At 30.6% G+C, this 25,243-nt stretch overlaps 1 protein-coding gene across 7 annotated transcripts in view; it reads right to left on the bottom strand.

Moving 5' to 3' along the window:
• The window catches only part of LOC107456278 (cytosolic carboxypeptidase 1), a 77,729-nt gene that overhangs the window by 32,712 nt on the left and 19,774 nt on the right, over positions 1 to 25,243 (bottom strand). For 4 of the 7 annotated variants that reach the window (XM_071178729.2, XM_071178728.2, XM_071178726.2 and 1 more), the window contains exons 2-7: positions 13,565 to 13,756; positions 11,076 to 11,212; positions 5,504 to 5,571; positions 3,352 to 3,421; positions 3,117 to 3,257; positions 301 to 432 (exon numbers count right to left, since the gene is read on the bottom strand). In XM_071178729.2, coding sequence (XP_071034830.2) covers positions 301 to 432; positions 3,117 to 3,257; positions 3,352 to 3,421; positions 5,504 to 5,571; positions 11,076 to 11,212; positions 13,565 to 13,581 — 565 coding nt within the window. In that variant the 5' untranslated portion in view covers positions 13,582 to 13,756. Of the gene's footprint in view, positions 1 to 300; positions 433 to 3,116; positions 3,258 to 3,351; positions 3,422 to 5,503; positions 5,572 to 11,075; positions 11,213 to 13,564; positions 13,757 to 25,243 lie in introns of those variants that run through there. The other 3 variants (XM_043039430.3, XM_071178730.2, XM_043039431.2) reach the window with 2 other exon arrangements.

Below are 25,243 nucleotides of genomic sequence, written 5' to 3'. Positions count from 1 at the left end.
AAGTAGCATTAAAGGATATTTCCCTTTCCATTGATAATAGTTACAGAAATAATATTTTACTCCAGCTAAAAGGGAAATTTCAACCAAACACTTTTTTCTTCTTTTCCAAACTTTTTTTTAGCTATCTTATAAATTTTATGTGAGTAAAAAATTGTTAAATTATAAAATTATTGCAATATAAAAATTTAAATACAATTAAGAAATGTATTTTTTGTGCTACAATTCAGTTTTAAACACATTTGGTGAATTAATTAGAATTACAACTATTTTAACTAAAGTAATATAGAAAAGCACACTCACAACTTGCCATAATCTTTTTAAGTAGTTTCATAATTGTATTAAGAACTTTTAGTTTCCTTGAATATGCCTTTATATGGGAAACTATCACAGGTAGTACACCTAGAAATCTCGCTTTTACTGCAAACTTCTTATCTAAAATAAAGCAAAAAAATTTTTTTAAATAACAGTAATTGAAAACAGTAAGCAATTTTTTTATATATGTTTTGATCAATTTATACATCAATGTCAATTAGATAAAAAATTGCACAAAAAATAAAAAATAAGACAAAAAGTAAAAATAGATAAAAATTAAAAAATAAAAATCTTTTCTCCTTTAAAAAATAATAAAATAAGAGAAAATAAGAATGATTTTAAAATGCATTCTATGTTTTTTTTACTTAATTTTTTATTCCATTAAAATGTATTTAAATAAGTATTTTTAAAAAAAGCTTATTAAGACATACATATCTTTGTAATAAAATTTCCATCTCATTATTACCTTTACATGAGCCCAGTGGCAGAATGTTTTCGGGCTTTCTGCGACAAAACTCTCTAGCACTAATATCTTTCTGCAATGTACATTCAATAATACCAAAGATGAATGTTACTAATTAAAGGTAATTAAAGCGCTGTGTTAAAAAAAAAATGTATGGGCAATATTCTAATATTATGGGCAATATTCTCGCATATTGTTGGAGGGCGCACTAATTATTTCCTTTATCGCATTTTGCAAATCACCAGCACATTAAAAAAATAATTCAACATAATGAAATCTGTAGCAGTAATAAACAAAAAACAGATCGATGAAATCACGCGAATCGGACTCTTCAGAAAGGTGTTAATCAAATTCAATGTTTCATTTTCAGATTTGATTGTTGAAAAATATCGGGTTTTAAGAACAATGTGGAAATCAAAAGCAATAAATGCCCAAAAAATTGATAAAATGATTGCCTTAAAAAGTAAATGATCAAATGCGCAATTCGAATTTCCCATATCACCTACCTGAAATACATCCGGACATCTAAACGCCACGTAAAAATCAATGTCAATAACTGATGAAAATACAATCAAAATGGATTAACGATAACGGCATTAATTGAGGGCTTCAAAAAGTGATTATTTAAATGCGCGATTCGAATATTGCGTGGAAATTTCTGATGAAAAACAAACCAAAATTTTTTACTTCTCTAAAGAAAAATCTTTCTGCAAGAACTCTGTTAAGTTCTGCGACAATGTCGCAATGTCGCCGCGATTCTGCCACGGGGTACATGAGCATTTCTTGAAAATATTGTACGTTTTAATTTTGATTACTTAAAGTGCAATTTAAATATTTCACTGCATTACACAGTTTATGTTTGCAATAAAATGTTAGTTTTTCAGCAAATATATGATTAAAATTCAGATTTTTTAGTAACATGTGATTTTTTTCTGTACAAAATTAAAGATATTTTACAGATTTTTTCAATTTTTTCTCCATAATGTTAAATTCCCAACAAAACCCGACAGTTACGAAATAAAATTGCTCACATCTCTCAAATAAATAATTGATGCTAAAACAGTAGACAAAGCTATCAGCTAGTAAACAATCAAATTATTTTGGTCGGTTAAAATTTTTTAATAAAAGATTATTTGAGATTTTTAAGGTTATCTCAAAACTCCATAGGCAATTTTCGGCAGTGTTACATATATACAACCTCAAATATTTATCTCTCATTAATATTTGCATGAATATTTTTGAAAGCAATTTACAATATCAATTCTGCAGTGGAATGATAGTAAAGAACACCAGAACACCAAAGTCAAGCATCACTGGCTGGGGCCAGTAAGCGGGTGGGTGACCACTTCGATCAGCCTGTGTAGGATCCAAGGATGTGCAGTATTGGTCCTTGTTAAACTGTTCTACTGTAAAATGCTCGACTTTGGACGCAGGTCACCAGGCTACCAAAGCAGGGGAGCCATCCCTTTCGCAGAGGATCAAAATTGTGATGGTATTTCTTCTGATCATCCTCAGCGATGTTTCCCAGACTGTTACCAATAACCCATTGTGCAGCTCTAGCGCGACATAAATAAAGTACCTACCTCAATACCAATTACAACAACAAGCATTGAAATTTATATTGTTTTGCTTTAATTTTGCCATTTCAAAATTGTAAATAATCTTGTAAAACAGTAATTAACAGGATCTGAATTGCTGTTCGCAGTTCTAAACCTTGCAAGATTGCTTGCCTTTTTGCCTAAAATTTACGCCTTCAGAATTAGCAAGGTTTTAGACTAAATGATAAAAGCCATGGTAAGAACTCTGGTTTTTACCATTCTGCCTAAAGCTCTACTGTTCATATTGTAAAAGTTCATCTAGGCAATAATAAATTATTAAAAAATTCACAATAAACTGAATATTTAAAAACATAATTCCATATTTTCAGATAAAAAAATTTTTTTCGAAATTCATTGCATAGCTTTTAAACTCTTTATCTTGATAAAGAGTTTAAACAAAAAATAAGATTGTTTTTGTACATTAAACTTAGTAACATAATTTACTTTTTACCCATTACACATACAGTTAAAAATTTCTTTTTAATTATTTTGATTTTCAAAATAAGATAAGAAATAATTTAAATTTATATCAATTGTTGCTTCCAAAACTTACAAATTAGACTTTTGCAAATATTTTACAGGAGATGAACTATCTCAATATGGAAGAAAAATTAAAAATAAGCACTAATGTATTAAAAAAATAATTATAAATGAAGCATTTATCTATGCTTAGAAATAAACAGTATCAAATATATATTTCGCAAAAAAATATTTTTAAGAAAAACTTTTTTCTTGAAATGTACCTTCATCGCCAATTTTCACAGTCACTTTGTAAAGGGAACATATGAAATCATCTCCCCATGACAGTTGACATTTAACAATCAGTTTCAACAAGTGATCAGTGGCATTATGAAGAACAAAAGCTTGAGCATGTTCGGTACCTCCTAAAATACATTTTACCAGTTATAAACTAAATTTTTTATTTTTCTTATTTAATTATTTTAATTAGTATTATGCAGAAAAAATTAAAAAGCATACTTGTTTTGTGCAATAACATTTTCTCCATAATCAATATAACAAAATGTCGAATGTGCTGATCTTGTGTTTTCTGGAAGAAAAATTTATTTGTAATTGACAATTTCAGAACAAATACATTAACAACAAATATTAGATTCAAAATACTTCTTTCCTGAAATCTGAAGGTGACATTATGAAATTTAAAAAATTGATAGTGTGTAATTGAAAATTACATAAACGGATTTAACGGAGGAAACTAAATATTAACACTTTTTACTAATAACTGTAGGAGGTTAATTTTTCTAATACATTTATCTTTGTCTGATTAGAATTTTTCAGCATAGTATCAACTTAAAAAAAATAACTTTTCCCTCCGAAAGTGAGTGTGAGTTTACTATAATGTGAACAAATAAATTAAATACATCGGAATGTATTTAATGAATGACGTGATGCAATAAAAAAATTTTATTCTTGATATTTTTATTGAAATTTTTTTTTTCCTTTTATGATAAATTACTACCACAAGCATGGAAAGTTGACTTAGGGGTCATTCAGATAAAACATAATCATATTTTTGGTAAATTTCAGCACCTCATTATGTTAGATGTCAGAAAAATAAACAAATTACTAATGCCTCCCCAAACTTAAGATTTGAGGAGAAAAATATATTTTCTCTCAAATTTAATTTTATTCAAGCAAATTATGTAAAAAAAATTGCTATTTCTTTTCCTTTTTGATGAATGAGATTTACTGTCGTACGTAAACGTTAGTCCTACTTTTTTCATCCTAAATAAATAAACGAATCGTCAATCTCTTTCCGCATCTAGGTGTTCATGTACATTTCAATGATCCCTGAATTCTTTAGAAAGCTAGAACATTCAAAGATAGGAAAGGAGAAACTTTCATAGCTTATTTTTTACAATTAGCATATAGATTTTTTATATTTTTTTAAGTCTAGCTAATTCAATTATAAATAATAATAAAAAATATTTTGTAATTAAAAAAATTTAAAGAAATTTTTTTAAAATTAAATTCATTTTATTTGAAAGCCTTGTTTTACAAACTTAATTCATTTTTGAAGGATGTAGTTTCTTATTCTGACGCCTGGTGGCTGAGTGGTAGCGCTTTGCGCTCCTGTACCACAGGTTCTGGGTTCAATCCTCGGGCCGGGTAAGGTAGACTCAGCCTTTCATCCCTTCAGTGGGTCGATAAATGAGTACCAAGCATGATTGGGAACTAAATACTGGGGCTTTCGCGTTCGGCTGACCACCTAACCGGAACATCTGCTCCTGCACCCCAGAGCCCAAGGTCAAGAAAACTGAGATGGACACAGTCAGCCTTGACCCTATATGGGCTGTCACGCCACTGAGTTTAGTTTTTTAGTTTCTTACTCAAACAATATAAATGACAGCATGTAAATCAAAAGGAAAAAGTGAACAATACTAAAGTTTTCATTGATGTATTAAAGTTTCTATATCTATAGTCTAGAGATAATTATGGCAAGTTGCTTTATTATTATCCCGTTTATTTCCACTATCATTGCTTTGCTAAAGCAATAATAGTGGAATCAGTTACCACACTTGGCAAAGTATGTGTCAAACAGAACAGCTGAGCTAGACTTTGTGGGACATTTGGCAAAACTTTTTACAAGATCCTTTAAATTTATTTTTCTTTTAAGAGCATCTCCACCCAATAACTACCCAAAAATTACTCAAAAACCAAATAGATTTTTTCCAAAGTTATGGAAACAGATTGTGCAATAATTTTTTGACATTTAATTCCAAAGAACAAAACACCCATAATTTTTTTTTCGAATAATTTTTTTAAAAATTTTTTAGATAGGTGCTCAATTTTAATCAAAGATTATACCAGGTGAAGACTCTCCAGCAATGAATTTTTCAGTTAAGATTTACGCTTATTATTAAATATGTTCAAACAAATCTTATTTTGTAGTTTTAATATGATTTTGATTTCTAGGAATAGCTTTATTATGCCTACAAAAGACATGCCTATGTTTTCATCTATGTGAATAGATAAAAAACGAGTTTTTGAATTTTTAATTTAATATCTGGTAATAATAAATCTTAATAATCAATGTATGGAAAAACAATTTCATAAGCACAATTACTAAAAATATTATGTGTTAAAAAGTAAAGATTTAAACATGTTTTACTTCTAATATGGTAACTAAAAGTGGTATGCCTCCTGTGCAATTGGACACAAAATGCTTCATGGCACTTTCTAAAAAAATTTAAGAAAAGGAAGAAAATTCAGAAGAAATATTTTTAAATTCCATAAAATGTTAGTTTGATAAAGGTAAAAATACATGATAGATAGAGGAACAATTTCTTTTTTCTTTTCCTTTTTTGTGTTTATAATATAAAACAACAGAACTTCATATATATATACACTTCTGAAGTTATAAAATGATTCTATATATATATAGAATCATTTTATAACTTCAGAAGTATTTAGAAAACGCGATTTCTCATACTTATCAATGAAGTTTAAAGCTTTTAGAGGTTTTAGGGAACGATTACAAACTGAAAATAGTGTTTATGCAAAAAAATTTAGCAATAAATGTGTAACAATTATTTCAGTTATTATATGCCCAAAATTTCAGAAACCTAGCTTAAATATTTATGGAGATATGGACATTTTTATAAAAACTAAGTTTTCTTTGCTTAGATTTTTTTTATTATTTTTCTTTATTATAACTTATAATAAAATATTTGATAAAATTGAACAAAATTTTAAGAGCAATTTAGAATTAGTTACAAAATTCATTTAAAACTGTGCAAGATATGAGTAATTAATGTAGTTCTTTTGTACTGCGCATTTGTGGGAAAAATTTAAAAAAAAAATTTTTTTTTTCTTCTTAATTTTGTAGGGAATTCATTGTATTTGGCAACTAATAAAAAAAATTCCATTTGATTTTTTTAAAAATTTCAAAAGTTTCCAGCAATTTTCTAAGTAGTTTTTGTACTTTTTAAAAGAACCTCAAAATAAGGGGTTTTCTACAAATATTATTTTGTATCGTAAGACAAATTTAAATAACAAATGATAATGCCTTACAATAAACGTTTACACAACGAAATAAGATTATATAAAAAAATAACAGGTGTAGAAAAAGATACTTATATGGGGATGATCTCTAATAATGCCAGTGTCATTTTTAATAAATGTTATTTAATTGTACAAAATGAAATTTGTGGAAAACCCCTTATTAGTTTGAGTTTTTTTAAAAATATTACTTAGAAAATTGAAACTTTTGAGATTTTCAAGATATTCAAATTGAAATTTTTTTTTATTAGTTGCCAAATACGATATTAATCTCTACAATATTAAGAAAATAATTCAAAATTTTTCCCGCGCATGAGCAGTATAAAAGAACTACTTTAATTACTCATATTTTGGGCAGTTTTAAATGAATTTTTCTCAAATTTTAAAGCAATAATTTTGTGACCAATTTTAAATTGCTCTACAAATTTTGTTTAATTCCATTGAATATTCTTAAAATTGTAGCAAAAAATTGTAAGACAAAATACTTTTTTTTGAAATAAAAATAACGAAATTTTGTGCAACTATTGCATGCAATAACCAAACTAATTGCTACAAGTTACACATTTATTGCTAAATTTTTTGGTATAGGGTGTTCAAAAACACTATTTTTCGTTTTTAATTTATTATTTATCCCTTAAACCACTAAAAGCTTTAAATTTCATTGATAAATACGGCAAATCGCAAGATTTAAACACTTCTAAAGTTATAAGTGTGTTCCCAGAAGTGTTTCCATTATTTTTCTACCTCCTGTGTGTGTATGTATATATATATATTTACATTTAGAACATATTTACATTACATTAGAAGATATTTGTAGATATATATTTATATATATATTTTCAACTACATTTAGAAACATTCCTTAGAATATTTTTCAAAAATTTTACTTCAACATTAGTACAGAGTACTTCTGAAGGTATCTTGATACATATTTTGGTGAGGATATACGAGGGCAGATCGAAGACTAACCTCTGATGAAGTAAATAAATAGCCTGCTTAGATTCAATAGATTTTTCATTGACATGAATGATACAGCTCCCTTCCATTTTTAAACGTAGTCCTCATTTTATATTTCTAAGAACCTGTCACTGCAATTTACTGACTTACCAAACCTTTTTGCATAAAACTCAGCCACCAGTAATTTGAGCCTACTTATCATAGCATTTTCATACACTAAATCATACTGCTGTTTGAAACTTATCCACTTAAAGGGTATGATTAAACATGTCCCTTTAGAATTAGCACAAAAGATCTTATTTTTGTCAAGCATTATGAAGGTGAGCATTAACATGCAGCAACACTTCAGTAGGGCGGGGATAGCCTGGCTGGCAGGACACTGGACTAATATTCACGAGAACGGGCGAATCCAGTCGGCCGAAAACTCCCTGTGAAGTAACTAGTGGCTGGTGCACGTTGAATCTGTCGGGTCACAAAGTCCTCCATGTTCCCAAAACACATTATACATCTGGGGTAACTGAAGATTGATCGTTCTCTGGTTCAAGTCAAAATTACGAACTGAGGATGAATGAACGGATGCATGAATGGGTCCACCGTATAAACGGGTGTGGCGTATGTATGTGGCAGAAGTCAAATTCTTGGCCATAGATAGCGCCACTAGAAAACAAGAGCAATCACGCCCCCTTTCAGTACATAATATACAATTCATGTTGAATACCTGCTGCTGACATCTTTCTTTTGCCCAAAAAAATCTCATCACTCATTGTGTCTTGCATTAGGTAGAATGCATTAGGTTTTCAATGGCAGCTCACATTTTGTAACTTTATAACATGCAAATACAGAAGATTACAATACTCCCATCAGGATGGTGAGAAACTTAACATTTCACAAATTGATTGATGAAAGAATGGTTGCCCTTAGCTTACTACTACAATTAGCACCAAACGATAACTGAGATTAGTTCCCAAATTGCCCTCAAGAGTTTTTTCTTCAAATTGTTTTTGAGCTTTTTCAGAAAATAGAGCAAGAAAAGAAATGTATTCAAAACACTTGTTTGGCAGTTAATAAAAGTTACATATTTATATTTCCATGACAATGATAAAATTTGAGTTTTATTTAACATTACATGTTAGTAAGAAAAACACCAAAATCAACTTAATTTGCAGTGCATAATCATAAGTATAAAAAAAAACTTCATTAAAAAAATATGAAGAAGAAAAAAAACATAAATTGGTATTTGTAAAAACAACTAGAAAATTTTTTATATAAATATATAGATTGTAAATTATCTAAACTGCTGTTTGTAGAAAATGCAACACCATGAAAGAATCATCAGAATCAAATGAAATTTAATGCAGAAACGACTTGTACTAATACAAATAAATGATGAAATTTTCAAAACAAAAGAAACAAATTAAGTGTCCGAAATCAGTATTTGGTGCAGCCACCACGCGCTGCAATAAGTGCTGCTATACGACGTGGCATGGAGTCAAACAGATGTTGAATATCTGCTTGAGGAAGAGAATTCCATATCGCTTGTATGCGCAACCAAAGTTCGTCTTTGGAAACTGCAGGACGCGGATCACGAGTGAGACGCCGACCAACCATATCCCACACGTGCTCAATAGGCGACATATCCGGCGAATAAGCAGGCCAAGGAAGAAGTTGCATACGTTGTGCTGAACAGAAGTCTCTAACAGTCCGCGCAACATGTGGGCGTGCATTATCCTGCTGAAAGATAGCTCCAGGGATGCCTTGAAGGAAAGGAACGACTTCGGGCTGTAGCACTTCACGGACGTATCTGTTGCTATTGAGATTACCCTCAATTCGTATCAAATTGGATCGTCCATGATACGAAATCGCACCCCAGACCATAACTCCGGGTGTTCGACCACTATGTCGTTCAATAATACACTCAGGAAGGCAGCGTTGACCGGCATAACGTCTAACACGAACACGGCCATCATGGGTCCACAAATTGAAGCGTGATTCATCTGAAAAGACAACTTGGTGCCAATCAGCTCGCCAGTCTCTGTGCTCAAGAGCCCACTGCCGACGCAGCCGTCGATGATCCGCCGTGAGGGGAATCCTGTATAATGGCACCCTTGCACGCAATCCACGGCGCAGCAGACGACGACGAATTGACGAAGCCGACAATTGTACACCTGTAGCAGTAGACCAATGTGCTGCCAGCTGCCTGGAGGAAGCTGTGCGATCATTCACCGCCATGCGGAGCAGGTGTCGATCATCGCGCTCTGACGTCACCTTCTGTCGTCCAGTGCCTGTTTTTCGAGTTGTTCGGTGCTCGTCGGTCCATTGCTTCCAAACTCGCATCACTGTGGAACTGTTCCGCTGCATACGAGCTGCTATTGCGCGATAGGAAAATCCTCCTTCTGGAAGGCCGATTATCCTCCCTCGTTCAAACTCCGTAAGTTGCTTGAATTTCTTATTCTTCCGTCGTGGAGGCATACTCAGGTCTCACTAAACGTTTGCCACTAACAAATAATCATAGACTATTTTCAACGTCCCGCTACAGCACTTTATTTATACGCTTTCAGCATCAATTCAGAGGGCGCTGCGCGCGCCACGCACGCGCGATGGCTCTGAAACTTTATTAATTTGCATAATATCCTATAATTGACATTTGCTGCGAATTTCATTTGATTCTGATGATTCCTTCATGGTGTTGCATTTTCTACAAACAGCAGTTTATTATATAAGATGTCCACTACAGTCCTGGACTCACTTGAACTTCTAAATGGTAACAACTTTAAACTTTAGTCCAAAAGTGATGCTTAGTTATTGTAAAGTGGCAGATAAGATCTTTAAAAGTATCGCAATTTTAACCCATTTTTGGCCAAAGGTGCACAAATGCACCATTTCAATAAATATTTTTTAAATAACACTGTGACGTAATTTTATTTTTCTGCTATTGTCAAGGGTTCTGAAGGCATCCATAAATTATTAGTAATTCAATTGGAGTAAACACTTTCTGTTGAGAAATTTTTTAACTGTTCAAGTTCTTTTTTTAAACCAACGGTTATTGACAATTTTTTGAAAATGTATAATTAGTTCTTTTGAGATTTATCATATGTTTTTTATGATGGATTTAAGTAGAAAGTCAGTAAATAAAAAAAAAGGAATGAAACAAATTTCATAAAAAACTAACGTTCAACTAAATGATTAGTTCATTAATTGTCTATACACACCATTTTATTTCTTAAATAAACTATAATTTTTCATACACGAAATTTTTTTGTGTCATCATGAATGTAATGTAAGCATATTTCAATGAAAACAATACCACACTTTATAGAACTTCTATGTTTGGCCTAAAACGGGTTAAGTAAACACGACAACTTTTTGACCTAAAAATGGCCTTTGTTTCCTTCAAAGTTTAATTTGCCTTTTAGAAATAGCAAATTGAAACTTGCATAACTCAAGTATTTTATTTCCCACGATTACCTGCACATGTATGCTTTTTGAGGGACTTTTTCATTGTATCTTAAGCCCTTAATGAAATAGGATAAATTAATAAGCTAAATGGCACTATAAGTGTTCTCATTAAGTAATTCATAATTATTTCATTGTAATTAGATATTTATTTTACTACTTTAGCGATCACCATTTATAAGTAAAGCAGTAGAGGACATAATGAACTCCTTATATGGGTAATATACCAGCGTTTGACCAAACAAAACAAATTAGTTTAAATTTCATCTCACCTTCTGAACATACTGCAAGTTGCAACTTTTCGATAGAGCCAACGTACAAAGCTCGATCAGCGCTTGTCTTTAAATTTACTAACTTTTCTAAGCTCTCAATACATTTGTTAACTACAGTAATAGGATCTTCGATTTGTCTGCATGCAGAAACAATTAAAAGAAAAACATTCATCATCATTTCAAATTAGTTATTTTGTTAGAAAGCAAAACTTGGTTAGTAAAACATACAAACACACAGTTGCAAAACAACAAACAATTTGAGTGACACATTAATGCAGATTAAAAGCTGGCAAAAAAAGAACTAAATATTTTAGCACAGTAATTCTCATAAACTTTTAATAGACTGAGTGAAAATATGAGAAAATATTAGGGTTATACTTTAATCAAATAAGTAAATGGTGGAATTTTTGTAAATGATAATTATAATCTCAGCTGTTCAGAAAGACGTTTTTCATAAACTTCTTTTAAAAAAAATTTTTTTTTATAGAAAAACTAGAAAAAAAAATTCGATACAAAATATGAAATACTATTAGAATCTAACAAAAAAAATTAATATCAAAATTTTTGTTAACACTAGTAATGTTCAATTACTTTCAACTATTTTTTTTAATTACCGACCATTAGAACATAAGTTATTCTAAGAGACACTTTTTTTGAGCTCACTCATCCCTATTGGAACGTGGCGGGAAATAAATCAATTAAATTACATAAATTCCGATTATAGTGAATAATCTACTTACTTATGACCTAATATAAGTACCTTATGTATTTCGATAAAAAAAAAAGGGGAAAAAATTTAACTATTTAGAAGAGATTATTTTTTGATGATTTTAGTGTGGCCGATTGCCAACCTTGGATATTATTTCTCTTCTTAAATATTATTCCCTCCTTCCTTAAATATTATTCCCTTCTTGGATATTATTTCCCTCCTTTTCCCAGTTATAAATAAAATAAAAAAGAAAAATATAGAAAAGTATGATATAAAAGGATGTTAAATTTTTTTAAAGCTACCAAGCATAGAAAATAAGATATAATTAATGGTTCTCATCCAATGCTTGAATGTTTAAACTTGGTTGCCAGCCAACATACACACATCTTTCTTTTAAAAGAATAATTAATTGAGAAATTTAAAATCGTTTCAGCAAAAATATAATCTTTTATTCGAAAAAAATGCAACAAAGTATTAAATACTATGTAAAAGCTATAAAAACATCTTAATATAAAACACAAAATAAATAAATGAAAAATGATAAAGAGCAATTCAATAATCAGAGGTTTGGTTATTTTTTATGCTATTAATTTTTAATATTTAAGAAGGAGAAATCCATAAATACCATTTTCTAAAAGGTGAAAGACTTTGAACAATTTGATGTCAAAACAGTTATTTTTATGTTTTGCCTTTACATATGAAAGCTTTTATGGGCATACATTATTATTTCTAATGTAAAAACTATGTAAAATGTTTCACATAAGAAATTAAATACCTATTACAAGAATACTGTTTTGATTAATTTATTGTTCACTGTTAATTTATTATTTTATTTATTTATGTATCGTTTATATTTTTCTATTATTTATCTCGATTTACTAGCATCATTATTTTTCTTAAATAATTATTTTTTCTCTGAATAAGCATCGTGTACATAGTATTTAGCCAAGAAAGCGGTTCGTAAGTTAGGGCCAATTAATGTTATAATAGATAAAAAAAATAACAGAATCCTTTGTAAATATAAAAATATGTTAATTAAAATATAAAACTTGTATAATTTATTTGTGGTTTCCTACTTAATTGTGGGTACATATTTTTTTAAGCAAAATGTTTTAATGATTTTCAAATTTAAAAACTAAGAAGTATTGGAAAAAGATATTCATGGGAAACTTAATTAAATTTAGACAAACAATTTGTAAAAATATGAATACCTACATACAAGGCCATAAGTGCGCATTTAACATAAGAAATTAACCAAATATATAACTAAGTAAATAAACTTCAATTTATATTATCTTCTAGAAAATAAATTTTGAATCGGATGAAAAATTATTGACTGTACGCGTTGCTTAATACATAATAATTTTATTTTAAATACCAATATCAAAATTCTAATGATTTTTGACTATAAAAACAGATTTTTCATGGAAAGTTTTAGGATATGTTTTGTAACGAAAATATTTTCATCATTAATTAGAGGAAATATTTCACATTATTAAAAGGAGTAAAACTTAAATATTAGTTTAAAAATTGGCAGCAAAAGCAAGAAACATATTAAACATTAAATTAAAAGATGCAATTAATAATTTCAAATGTATATAAAGATGCAAAAAAGCAAAAATGGAAGAAAATTGCAGTCTATTTAATCACATCACAAAGTTATGTTATTTTAAAACACAAAATACAAAACTAAACAAAACAAAAGAATTTTAATGTTATATACTAATAAGTAACGAAAAGGAAGAAAGGAACAAAAAAGAGAGGGAAATATGGATCTCACTTGACATCTTTCTCCATGTTGGCAATGGTTTGAGATTGGCGCGTAAGGTAGACAGGACAGCGAGAAACCTTGGAGTTCTGGAACTGGTGAAAGTCATTAAGACTTCCTCGTTTTCAAGAAAGAAAAAAATCTTTTTCTTTCTAGGGATTTACTTTTTTTTGTAACATTTGAGAAAGCAGCAGGTGTGTGTGCCTGTGAATACAAAAGTTGAAAATAGTTTAAAAGTGGGTGACTTCTGAAACAAAACGCTGTTGATATTAGGAGGAGGGGAAAAAAAAAAACTAGATCTGGACCGCCAACACAAACCTTCAAAATCGTTTCGACACCCTTCTTTTTGAAACATGATAAAAAGAACGCTAATTTTGGGTTTTGGAATTATGCATAAAGCTATTATGAATTGTCTGCTTTCTTTCTTTCTCTTTCTTGTCTGTTGTTCAAAAATAGTTAAAACTTTTTTTTTCTATCTTAACTTGAAATAAATAAGAATTTGTTCACTTAAATAAATGATTTTCGAATTTATACTCTTTCATAAAACTGATTTTTTTTAATTTCATGTATTTTGTTTCATTTTATGTATCTATTTTATTGTAACTAAAAAATGTACTTTTATATTAAAATACAATCTAAAGGAAATTGGTAACCTAACACCGGTTTTACAAATAGTTTGCACTCAAAATGTGACGTGGACAAAATATCACATGAGCAAAATAACGTGGAAAGTGGATCAGTCAGGATCAATGGATCAGTCATTTAATTACTGCAATATTTTATTTTGTACAAGCACGATATTTTTTTTCAGAATCTCTAAAGATATTACCTAAATTTAAAAGTTAAATAAAAATCAGACAACAGCCAAATAAATTTCAATACCTGATATTTGTAGAGAATAAAAAACAAACAAAATTTTCTGAATCAAAAGTATACAACGACGTAATTTATGAAACACTAACTGGTACACGCTTCGTTGCAGGAACAAAAATAATAAATTTTATGCATAATACCTGACCTTAATAAAATAAGATGCTGAATCTCATTAATGAAATAAAGACTCTGTTACAAGACGAAGTTTTTGGTATTTTCAGGATCTTGTTACCCATAACTGGCAAATGGCCACCATTATCATGGACTCATCGGATTGTTTTTCATTAATTTCTACTATTCCGAGAACTTATAAACTGTTGACTGCATAGGAAGCAAGATGAAATATGATTTTTCCACTATTCTTAGCTACACTCTCATTCATAACATCATTCCAACGCTTTTCGAAGAGACATTGAAAATTGCAAAGCTGCGAGCATTTGCACTTTCTCTATATATTACTTCAGGAAGCATCAAAGCAGATAGACCATATACGATTTTTACCTCTCCGTTTTGCAATTAAAATATCAATACAAAGATTCAGAACAATGATGTCTATGGCATGAGCGGTAATGTGGAATTATACGAAACAGGTGAGTTCCTGTAGCCAAAGGATAAAAGAAACCACAAAGCTATTAGTTAAATATATAAATGCAGACCAGCTGATAAGTGACTAGTAAAATTAAGAACATAAAAAAAGGGTAAATGATTTGCACATGCAATGAATGGCATTACTAGACTAATTCTTGGGCAATTGTTTTAGGAGTAATTGATAGTTATCCACTTCTTGACTTCAATAAACTAGGGAGCTCCACCCCCTGCTCACAGAAATTGTTGACGCAGTTCCTTTCAGGTCGCTTCGACATCTGAGCTGGCTATTTATACTTTTTCCCCACCTTTTTCTTGTTTATTAAGCCAGTTTTTATACATTAATAACTTTTAAATTAATTTTCATCATTACATCACTTTCTGTAGCAGTTCTTTCCAGATAGCTTCGCTCGAGTTTAAATCTGTTCAATCTACTAAGTAGCAGTTCTTTCCAGATAGCTTCGCTCGAGTTTAAATCTGTTCAGTCTACTAAGGAGCCGTTTATTGATACAGCTGTGTGGATTGATTTTCTTTAGCAAGAGTAGTTAAGAGTAGTAAGAGTAAGTTTAGATATAAGAGTACGTAATTGCAATAATAATTAACAATAAGAAATAAAATTAAACAAATAAAATAAATCATAATTTCCCTGCTAATAGTTTTCGTTAAAATACACGTTGCGATAAAAAAATCTTTTGCCTGGACATAAAACAATTCAAAAACGTCACGTTCCCTTATTTAAAGTATGTTAGAGGGGCAATGCCCACCCTTTTATCGCTTACCAAACCTCGGAACTGCTTGCACAGTTCTCTTCAAATCGCTTCGCAATCTGAGCTCGCTCGTTCGCTCATCTAATTGGTCCTAAAATTATAGCAGTACACATGTTAACTATTAAAAATAAAATTATAATTATATACAAGTACTCAGTAAATAAAAATGGAAATTTAAACCGAAGAGGCGATATTTCTACTTATTACTATTTTTTTTAAATTTTTATCCCAATATTAAATGTGTAAAAATTATTAAGCGCAACCTGTTAAAAAAAAAATTTAAGTTCAAAATAAAAATTGGAAAAAAAAAAGAAAAAAAAAAAAAACGGAAACATAGACTGAGAAATTTTGTAAGTTAAATTTACTCTTTTTGTTTTGATAAATACGTTTACGTAAATATAGTAAATACGTTTAAATTCAACCCGAAGGAAAGGAAATAACGTATGCATGCTTAAATATTGAAATCGTAAAGATGTAAATTGAAAAATATTAATAAATATTAATTGATCAAATTTGTAAACGAAGAATGGTTAATCTGACGTCATACACATGTTACTTAGATGTAAGGCGCGTTACTAATTCAGAGGCTCTACTTACATAAAAAGGGGAAGGGGAAGGGAAACGTGAAAGTATAAACCATGGAGTATAAATAAATATATGTAAGTATAATTAAAATAATCTAAAATTATTTTTCAGATAGAAGGATAATAGTTGGATTTGGCTTTCTCTAAAAGAAGGAAAAAATACACATCTTTTGTTAATTTTTCGGTATTACATAAACACTAAAAACACCTACATTTTAAAATTTAATAATTACAAAATTCGAAATATAGCAAAGCTTTTCTTTATTTCATTCATAAGAGCACGTGGCTGCTAAAATTATAGTTTTTCTGCGATTAATTTTTCCTTTACATCGTAAAACCATTAATATAAATTAATTATTCCAAAATTATTTCGAACTTTAAAAAAAAAAAGAGAAGGCTTACATTTTCAGACAAGACAAAAATTATAATGCCCAGCTAAAAGTTTTTGCTAAACTAAATTACACAGAGCTCAAAATAAATAGTTTTGATGTGAAATTACTCAAAAACTAATCACGCATTAATAACATTTTGATACATCGGAACATTTTTTAAACTTCTCTATACACGATGTCAAATTTTATAGTTATGACAGCAAGAAACACGTTCGACGAAAATTTCCTGAAACAATTGTGGCATTAATTTTTTTTTCCACGTGAGTTTTGCTACGATAAAGCAACTTAAATATGGCCAAAATTCGCTCATATTTATTACATAGATAAATCCAAATATGTACGAGAAGCGCTTCCTTGGGTAAAAAATTTTGTTGTTTTTCGCACTTGTTGTCATTGCAGTGATGAAAATTTTGATGACAGAACGTACCATTTAGTTCTTAAGAAAACGATATAAAAATAAAAAAAGGCCTGGATTTATGAAATTAAAATAAATTATAACTTCAATTTTCCTGCGATTTATTTATTTATTATACAATTACTATTGTATTTAGGATTTTTTTTCCAAGAAAAAAAAATATATGCCGCGAATGCATTAAATTTTAAAAGCACAAATTTCTGTAAATCCTAACACTTGTGAATGTTTAAATCTGGTAGATATTTCTTAACACGTTGAGTGCCGTGCCAGTCATCGGTAAGTAATACTGAACTTTCCGTTAGGCCGCGTTAGTCTTCGGAGACTGATAATGTTAAATGCGATCAAAAAATTATCACATTGTTTTCAGTAATTAATGAAATTTACTCAAGTTTTATTTATTACAAATCAAGTTTTTATTTATTAGAATCTGCGCTTCGCATTGATATACCTCAATACGAGTGCTTCTAAGCAACGAGCGTGACCTGACCGCTCATCTTGTTAATTGAGTTTCAGAATGCAAAACTGAAGGATCCATTTGAAATGACCTCATAAATCAGATGCTGGTTAGAGGTAGCAGCGCAATTTATTGGCAATCAGTAACAGCATTCAGAGGCATTAAGAGTCTAAATAACAGAAGGAGCAGCAGATTGTCAGTTCTATGACCGATATAAAATTTGAAACATTTCCAACTCCTAAGGACTGTCACGAGAAACGACAACAAAACTAAAAGAGGTTGTCACACTTGATTTACGCAGCAGAGAAGTTTTTGGATTGTTATAAAGAACCAAACAAAAATAATTTACGACTCGTCCCTCTGTTAAACACTTACAATTTTAATTATCAGAAGAAGAAAAAAAAAAAAAACAAGGGATGTAATTTTTATAACGTTATTTATTTTTAGGCATATTGGTGAAGAAGGGAGAAGCTAACGTAAGTAAAGAAAAATAACGAAGAATAGCTGTTACTCGGTTAATGTTTCTCGCGTTACAATAACGTGATGGCAGCCCTTCCCCTTATAAACACTTCTAAGAAAATTCTCTGCTTAACATAACGAGCTACCCTTCACCTCCAAAAAATTAAAGATAAGACATATAATGGACCAAAATTTGTACTATGTAAATACAAAATCACTTTGATCAATTACATTTTAAAAAGTACGCAAAATCAATTTAATTCTACCTCGATATTATAATTTGGTTAATTCAATTATATAATTTTGATTTTCAAATAGGTTTATTTAATTTTATAACCGTCGTTGAACAGCAGACCCAATTTCAGGTTTACGACTATTGATATTCAACTCCGTAGCCTTGTAATTTTAAACCCAATCCAGAAGACAAGGGAACTCTTGGATCAGGCAGCGGGAGAAATTTGCCTTCGGGGGAGACTTTTTGGTCGAACAAACCCGAATTTGAGTTACACGGAGAGGAAAACCAAGAAAAATCATGATCCGTCTACCACTGATGATATTTTACGTAAGCACTGTGGGCGGTGAAAGTCGGATGCGGAATTCGTATCGATCAGCCATGACTGTGATCCGAACCCGGTTCACCTCATTGGAAGGCAAACGCTCTATCCCCTCAGGGCTAAAGAGAATAGAAGGGCTAGTTCACTCCGCTCTTAGAGCTGAAGCTACGATTTCCCTCCTCATGACGTCACTGTGTCCACAGATCTCGGAGATCGCAAGCAAAGATATGATAACTTTGCATCTTTCTCTTTGTAAAAATAAGTTAGACTTTTTCTGGCTATTAGCCTTCAAACTTTACGTAATTAACACATTATTTCCGTTCATAAACGTAGTTAAAAAAAACTTTCTTGGTTATTATATTAAAAAAAAACCCATTTTAAACTTATAAAAATGTTTTGCTAGTTGGTGAAAATGACACGATAAATACTTTATTTTAAAAAGTTCAGTTTTAACTTTAACTATTAAGAAAAATGAAGGCATATATCGACACTTTTTTTATCTACATATTCTTTTATAACGATAAGTTAAGTTAAATTTAGAATCCCTGATTTTAATATATGTCGTTAATGGCAATTTGTTCTTACTTAATCATTAGGAAACATCGACCTTAAACGCTAATTACTGAAACAAAATAATAATTTTGGTTCATAATGACATTAGAAATTTTACAATTGTTTATAGACATTTAAATTTACGATGACATAATTTATAGATATTTAAATTGAAGAGAATATAATTTAAAAAAAAAAAAACCTAAATATTTAGAGTAGTAACTACATTAAAAAATATGTTATGAAATTAGGAGAATTTCAACTATATACTATATATTTTATTTATACTTTTTATTTACATTTTAATTTTCTTTGACTTTATACATTTTTTAATTCTTTTCACCTGCCTTTCTTTATGAAGTAACGAGGCGGTTTCTATTTAGATAATGAATTTTTATAAAAGTTCTTTACGACAGAATAAACGTATTGCTGTTTTATATTAACTGTGTCATTTCGGAATCCATTCTTTACATAGTTGTTCATTTACTTTAGGGAACACGCGAAAAATTATACTTTTTCCTTTTGTTTTTGAATCAGAATTTTTGCAAGTTGCAATCGCGCAAACTGGCATTTCGATAATAGTTTTAAATTCTTGTAAATTCACTGCAAAAACTGAGGAAAGTTATTATAGAAAATAACAAATGTCTTAGAATATCTCGCAAAAAGAAATGATCCAATATTAGTTAGAGCTAGTAAGGCCAAACGCTCCGTTCTTGAAGTAAAAGTGCGAGCTTTGCGCCAAAGTGACGTCACTAGAGTGACGTCGGAGGATCGGCGCGGCGAGAGATACTTCAAAGGAGTGAACTAGCCCTTCTATTCTTTTTAGCCCTGCTATCCCCTGATCCATCACGACTCAAGTAGATTTATTATAAGAAATGCTATTTTTAGAAGGTGGCCGACATCAGGTACATATTTAATTTCGTACTCATTTTATTCTTCCCTTTTTCTGTTGGCCAAAAAACGCCAAAGGGATTATTTCACAGTAGGGCCAAAAATATCGTTCTGCAATTTCAGAAGCTTCTTCTGTATGAATTATTCCGATATTTCTTTTCTTTTTTTTTTTCCTCACTGGACATGGACACAGGTTTTATGATAACTTTCAATTGCATACGTGCTGCTGATAAAAGTTAAATATCTTCTTAGTTTATTAAGGAACGAATAAAGGACTTGTAGCAATTTAGTGATAAGTCTGAGTTTTTTTTTTTAAAGGTTAGCATTACATCAAATTGTTCCTTTGTATTTTTTCTAGATATGTACTTTACAAGCTTCCGAAATTTCCACGAGATAATAGCATAGCACAGAGAAATTTTACCGTTTAGACGAAAATCGTGTTTTTCTCTTAAAACACTATCTTGAACATTTCCTTATATTGCCTGATGCCTTACAAATAATATAAATTAACCTGCCGAATAAGAATGTTTCAATAATAGCGAGAAATGAGGGAATACGATTCTATTTTACTATAAAAATCAGTGTATTTGTTTAAATGAGGGAAAATTCGAAATGAGTCTGGGAATCAGTTAATTTTGCACAATCAACTCCACAGAGCTTCCATTTCTTAAGGTCTAGCTCACAATATTCATAGCGGTTGTGAAATTACAATAAGGTAAACGAACGATCTTAATATTCCCCCAGAACTTCAAAACAAGATCACCAGCAGTTTTAGATTATTTAAACGTAGTTGTATTACTTAAATGTCTTTAATACATGTACACATACAAGTATTTTTAATTTTTTCTATTTCATCCATCGTTGAACAGCCGACCCAATTTTGGGTTTACGACTCAACTTAAATGTTCAATTCCGTAGCTTTGTAATTTTGAACCAATCCAGAAGACAAGGAAACTCCTGGATCAGTACCCCGAGAGGTATTGATTTGTTATGGGAACATGGAGGACTTTGCGACTTGGCAGATTTAATGTGCATCAGTCACCATTTACTACACGGGGAGTCTTCGGTCGGTGGGGATCGAACCCACGAACTCTTGGACATGGGCCCAATGCCCTACAAACCAGGCTATCCCGGCCCTACATACAAGTATTTTATTCTTATTTTATAACCGTCGTTGAACAGCCAACCCAATTTTATGGGTTTACGACAACTAATGTTCAACTCCGTAGCCTTATAATTTTGAACCTAATCCAGAAGAGAAGGGAACTCCTGGATCGAGTATTAAAAGAAATTTGCCTTCATGGAGGACTTTTTGATGGAGCTACGGTTAACCTGACGGCAGGAGGACTCTAACCTATGATCCGTCTACCACTGAGGTTATTTCACGTCAGCATTGTGGTAGGTGCAAGCCGGATGCGGAATTCGTATCGACTGGGATTCGAACCCGGGGGATTCATTGAAGCTGGGATTCATTGGAAGGCGAACGCTCTATCCCCTGAGCCATCGCGGCTCTACATACAAGTATTGTTTAAGTGTCTTTATATTATATGTAGTCGTATTCAAAATCATTGCAAACCAAATACTGGTAAATAAATTCTGACGCAAAAGTTCGCATGGGAAATTAAATATCACAAATGCATATAATTGTTAAGAATCTTCAACAAAAAACCAAGGAAAGTTGGCAGGCCTGTCAACGACATTATACAGTTAAAGAGAGGATTTTAACTTTATTTTATTCAAAAATATAAATATAAAAACTCATTTTTATAGCGCGTTTTTACAATAACACGATCTTTAAAATGAAATCTTGAGTTACATATTAAATGTGACAATATTTGAGAACAGAAGGCAAGTTAACTCTACAACACGAAAGACGAGCAATAACTGAAATTTGTCAGATACCTCGCACGCCTCTTCTGTATTGTTCAAAATTCATAATTAAATTATACTAATAAGAACATCAATTCAAAGTTAATACCCTTTTTCCAGAAGGTACCGTTCCTTTTAACTTGGCAACGAGCTGAAACATCATAGAGTTGGTGCAGCATAAAATACCGTCATTTAGATTTAATCGTTCTTGAAAGACATTAGGAGACTTAGAAACATTACCGAGATGTAAGAGATAATACAATGTATATAACTTATTTTTAAACTATTCATTACTTACTTTACTCATCAGATGAAAAAAAAAATTATCAAATTTGGCTCCGTTTTAATTTTTTTAAATTACACGAATGTAGTTTTCGTAACATACAGGATTTTTTTTTTTAAAGTACTTTTTTCCCAAAATGGCGGTGTTTTGAAAAAAACATTGTAACATAGTTTCGAGTAAATCGTGTTTAAAGTTTTGTAATCAATAATCTATACACATACATAAAATTTTGCAATTATCTATCATGTAACAATAATAGTCCAGAGTATGCTTATATTTTCAGCAGTCTCAAATGTTAGTCAAACTCTTAAATGCTCATGTGAGGAGAGTGGTTTCACTTTCACACACAGCTGCTGAATGTGTACATGTATTTGGTTGGATTGATCCACATTAACCATCTACCAGTGATGGTTTACTAATACAGGGTTACTCATAATTCCCTCCGGGGTTTCGAAGCGTTATAGTAAAAAAACGAAGACGAATAGGGCATAAAAGAACCTATGAAATTATTCCGAAAGTATTCAAGTTTTAATTTAAGCAGTTGCCGGTAGATGGCAGTACCATGTACCACTGAAGCCAGTTGTAGTAAAGAAAAATGGCGTTTACAGGCGGAGGGAATTATGAATAACCCTGTACTGACTTCCGAGAGAGAAGAGCTTGGATTATTATCTGTATTTTTGATTGTCTTTGTCTCTTTATATGTGTTTCGTACTAAATGTGTTTGTGTACATTTATGACACTTATTCTTCTTGACCTGCTATGAAACATTGGGTGGATGTTTACTCATTTACCTATAGAGATAATTTTGAACTTGTCCCACGCAACACCTTTTTTTGTAGATATACTATTATGATACGTCATACTTTTTTTAAAGCAGGAGCCGAAATTTTGCAGTCATCTTCATTTTGAGCATATTCTTTGGTTTCTGTGCCAACATTTATATCTAATTATTCAAAACAGCCAATAAGCCTTTGCAACTTTCATAAAAAAAAATTTACAGCGAAATAAGTTGCAATATCAACTAATTATGTTGAATGTACCATTAGTTTTTTCTTCTTACATAATTGAAACAAATTATTTTTATAAGATAGATAAAATAATAGTATTTCAATTAATGGTATTCAAGGAAGCAAATCCATTAGTCAAACGACAGCATAAGTTCATACATGTCACAGCTCGTGTTGCGTTGCGCTCGACTATGCCATAACTTCTACATTTTTGCGAAAATCATTTTTTTAAAAATTTTATTGCATTGTTTAACCTTAAGTTCGTATTCTTTTCATTATTTCCTTTTTTGTTGCCCTAAAAACGATAAAGCGATTATCTGATAACAGTGCCATAAGTAAAGGTCAAGTACCGTTTTACGATTTCAGATGCTTATTTTGTACGAATTATTCAAATTCTTTTTTTATCTTTTTTCTTTTTACTGGACATGGACTTAGTTTTTGTCATGTCTTGCTATAATAGATACGTGATGCGGATGAAATTTAAATCTTCTTTTAGTTTATTATGCACCAGAGAAATGCTTGGAGTAAAAATTATAAGATTTACTTTTTCTTTAAAAGTTGAATACGTCAAATTCTTCCTTAGTATTTTTTCTACATATGTACTTTTCAAGTTTGTGAATTTTTCACTGGATAATACTATACAGCATAGAAAAATTTTGCTGTTTAGATGAAAATCGTGGTGTTTTTCACCGAAAACACTATTTAGAACAATTCATTACAATGCATTTCAAATATTACTAATTAGCCAGTCAAAAAAAATTGCTTTATTAATAATTAGAAATGAGGTAAGATTATTCTATTTCGTTATAAAAAGCTATGTATTTGTTTACGATGGAAAAATTTGAAATGACTCTAGGAATCAACTAATATCATAAAATCAATGCCGCAGGGCTCCTATTTCGAAAGTTTTAGCTCACAATATTTATAGCGGTTGCGAAATTACAATAAGGCAGTGTTTCCCAACCTTTTTTGTACCATGCCCCACCTAAGCCTTTCTAAAATTCTTATGCCCCCCTATGTAACATATACATAATTTTTAGAATAATTTAGGAAATTGTAAGCGAAACAAAGTAAGTAAATTTTCAGAACATATAATGAAAAACTAAAATTAAAATTCGAAATAATTTTAATAAAGATTTTTCTATAATAATTTATTATTTTAATTTAGTGAGATTCTTGCCCTTGATGCTTGCTGCTAGCTTCAGTCTCAAGTCTCCCCGTTGTGTTATATCCAGACGATTTCTTTTTTTACCAATAAAATCATTTACAGCACTAAATTCAGCTAAATATGAAGATGGAATCGGTAACAATAGTTTTCTTGCACATTTGATCGAATTTGGGTATTTGTTTTCTGTTTCCTCACGAAGCCATGCCATCACTCCTTTCATATTAAATAAAGTTTTAACTGAATCATCATTTTGCATTTCTGCAAGTTCTTCTTGATATATTTGATATATCAGACAAATCCACTAACATGAACTGCAATATCCATGTTGGAAAATAAATTTGTTTTAAATCAGAATATCTTTCTTTTAAATCAGCCGATAGAATTTTCAGATGATAGACAATAACAAGTAAAGCGGTATCATTTACTTCACATTTTTGGAGCCAATGAAACTGTTCAAAGTTTTTGTTGTTAATATATTTCTGACGTAACTCAATAAGGGTAATGATGCCAAATATCTTCGCTTTTGCATCAACAAGAGTTTTATTTGTTCCTTGAAGTTTCTTATTTAATATATTCAGTTTTTCAAAGATATTGGCTAAGTAACTCACAAATGCTTTACCATCGACTGTAAACAGATACTTCATTTCAGGTTTGTCGCTTAAAAAATCCCTAAGTCACATAATATTTAGTGACCGCAATTATTTAAGAATTTGCTTTTTTCTTTCGATTTTGTCACCGAAATCTCGCATTGTATTTAAATGGCCCAGAGCAAAAGGTTTAAACTCATGTCGAGTCCATTTGTGAATTGCCCCCCTTTACAATCAAATTGCCCCCCGGT

This window comes from Parasteatoda tepidariorum, chromosome 6 (genome assembly GCF_982258835.1).
Source record: "Parasteatoda tepidariorum strain Cologne lab strain chromosome 6, Ptep-v5.0, whole genome shotgun sequence".
Lineage (NCBI taxonomy): Eukaryota > Metazoa > Arthropoda > Arachnida > Araneae > Theridiidae > Parasteatoda > Parasteatoda tepidariorum.
This window is presented reverse-complemented; position numbering and strand designations above follow the sequence as displayed.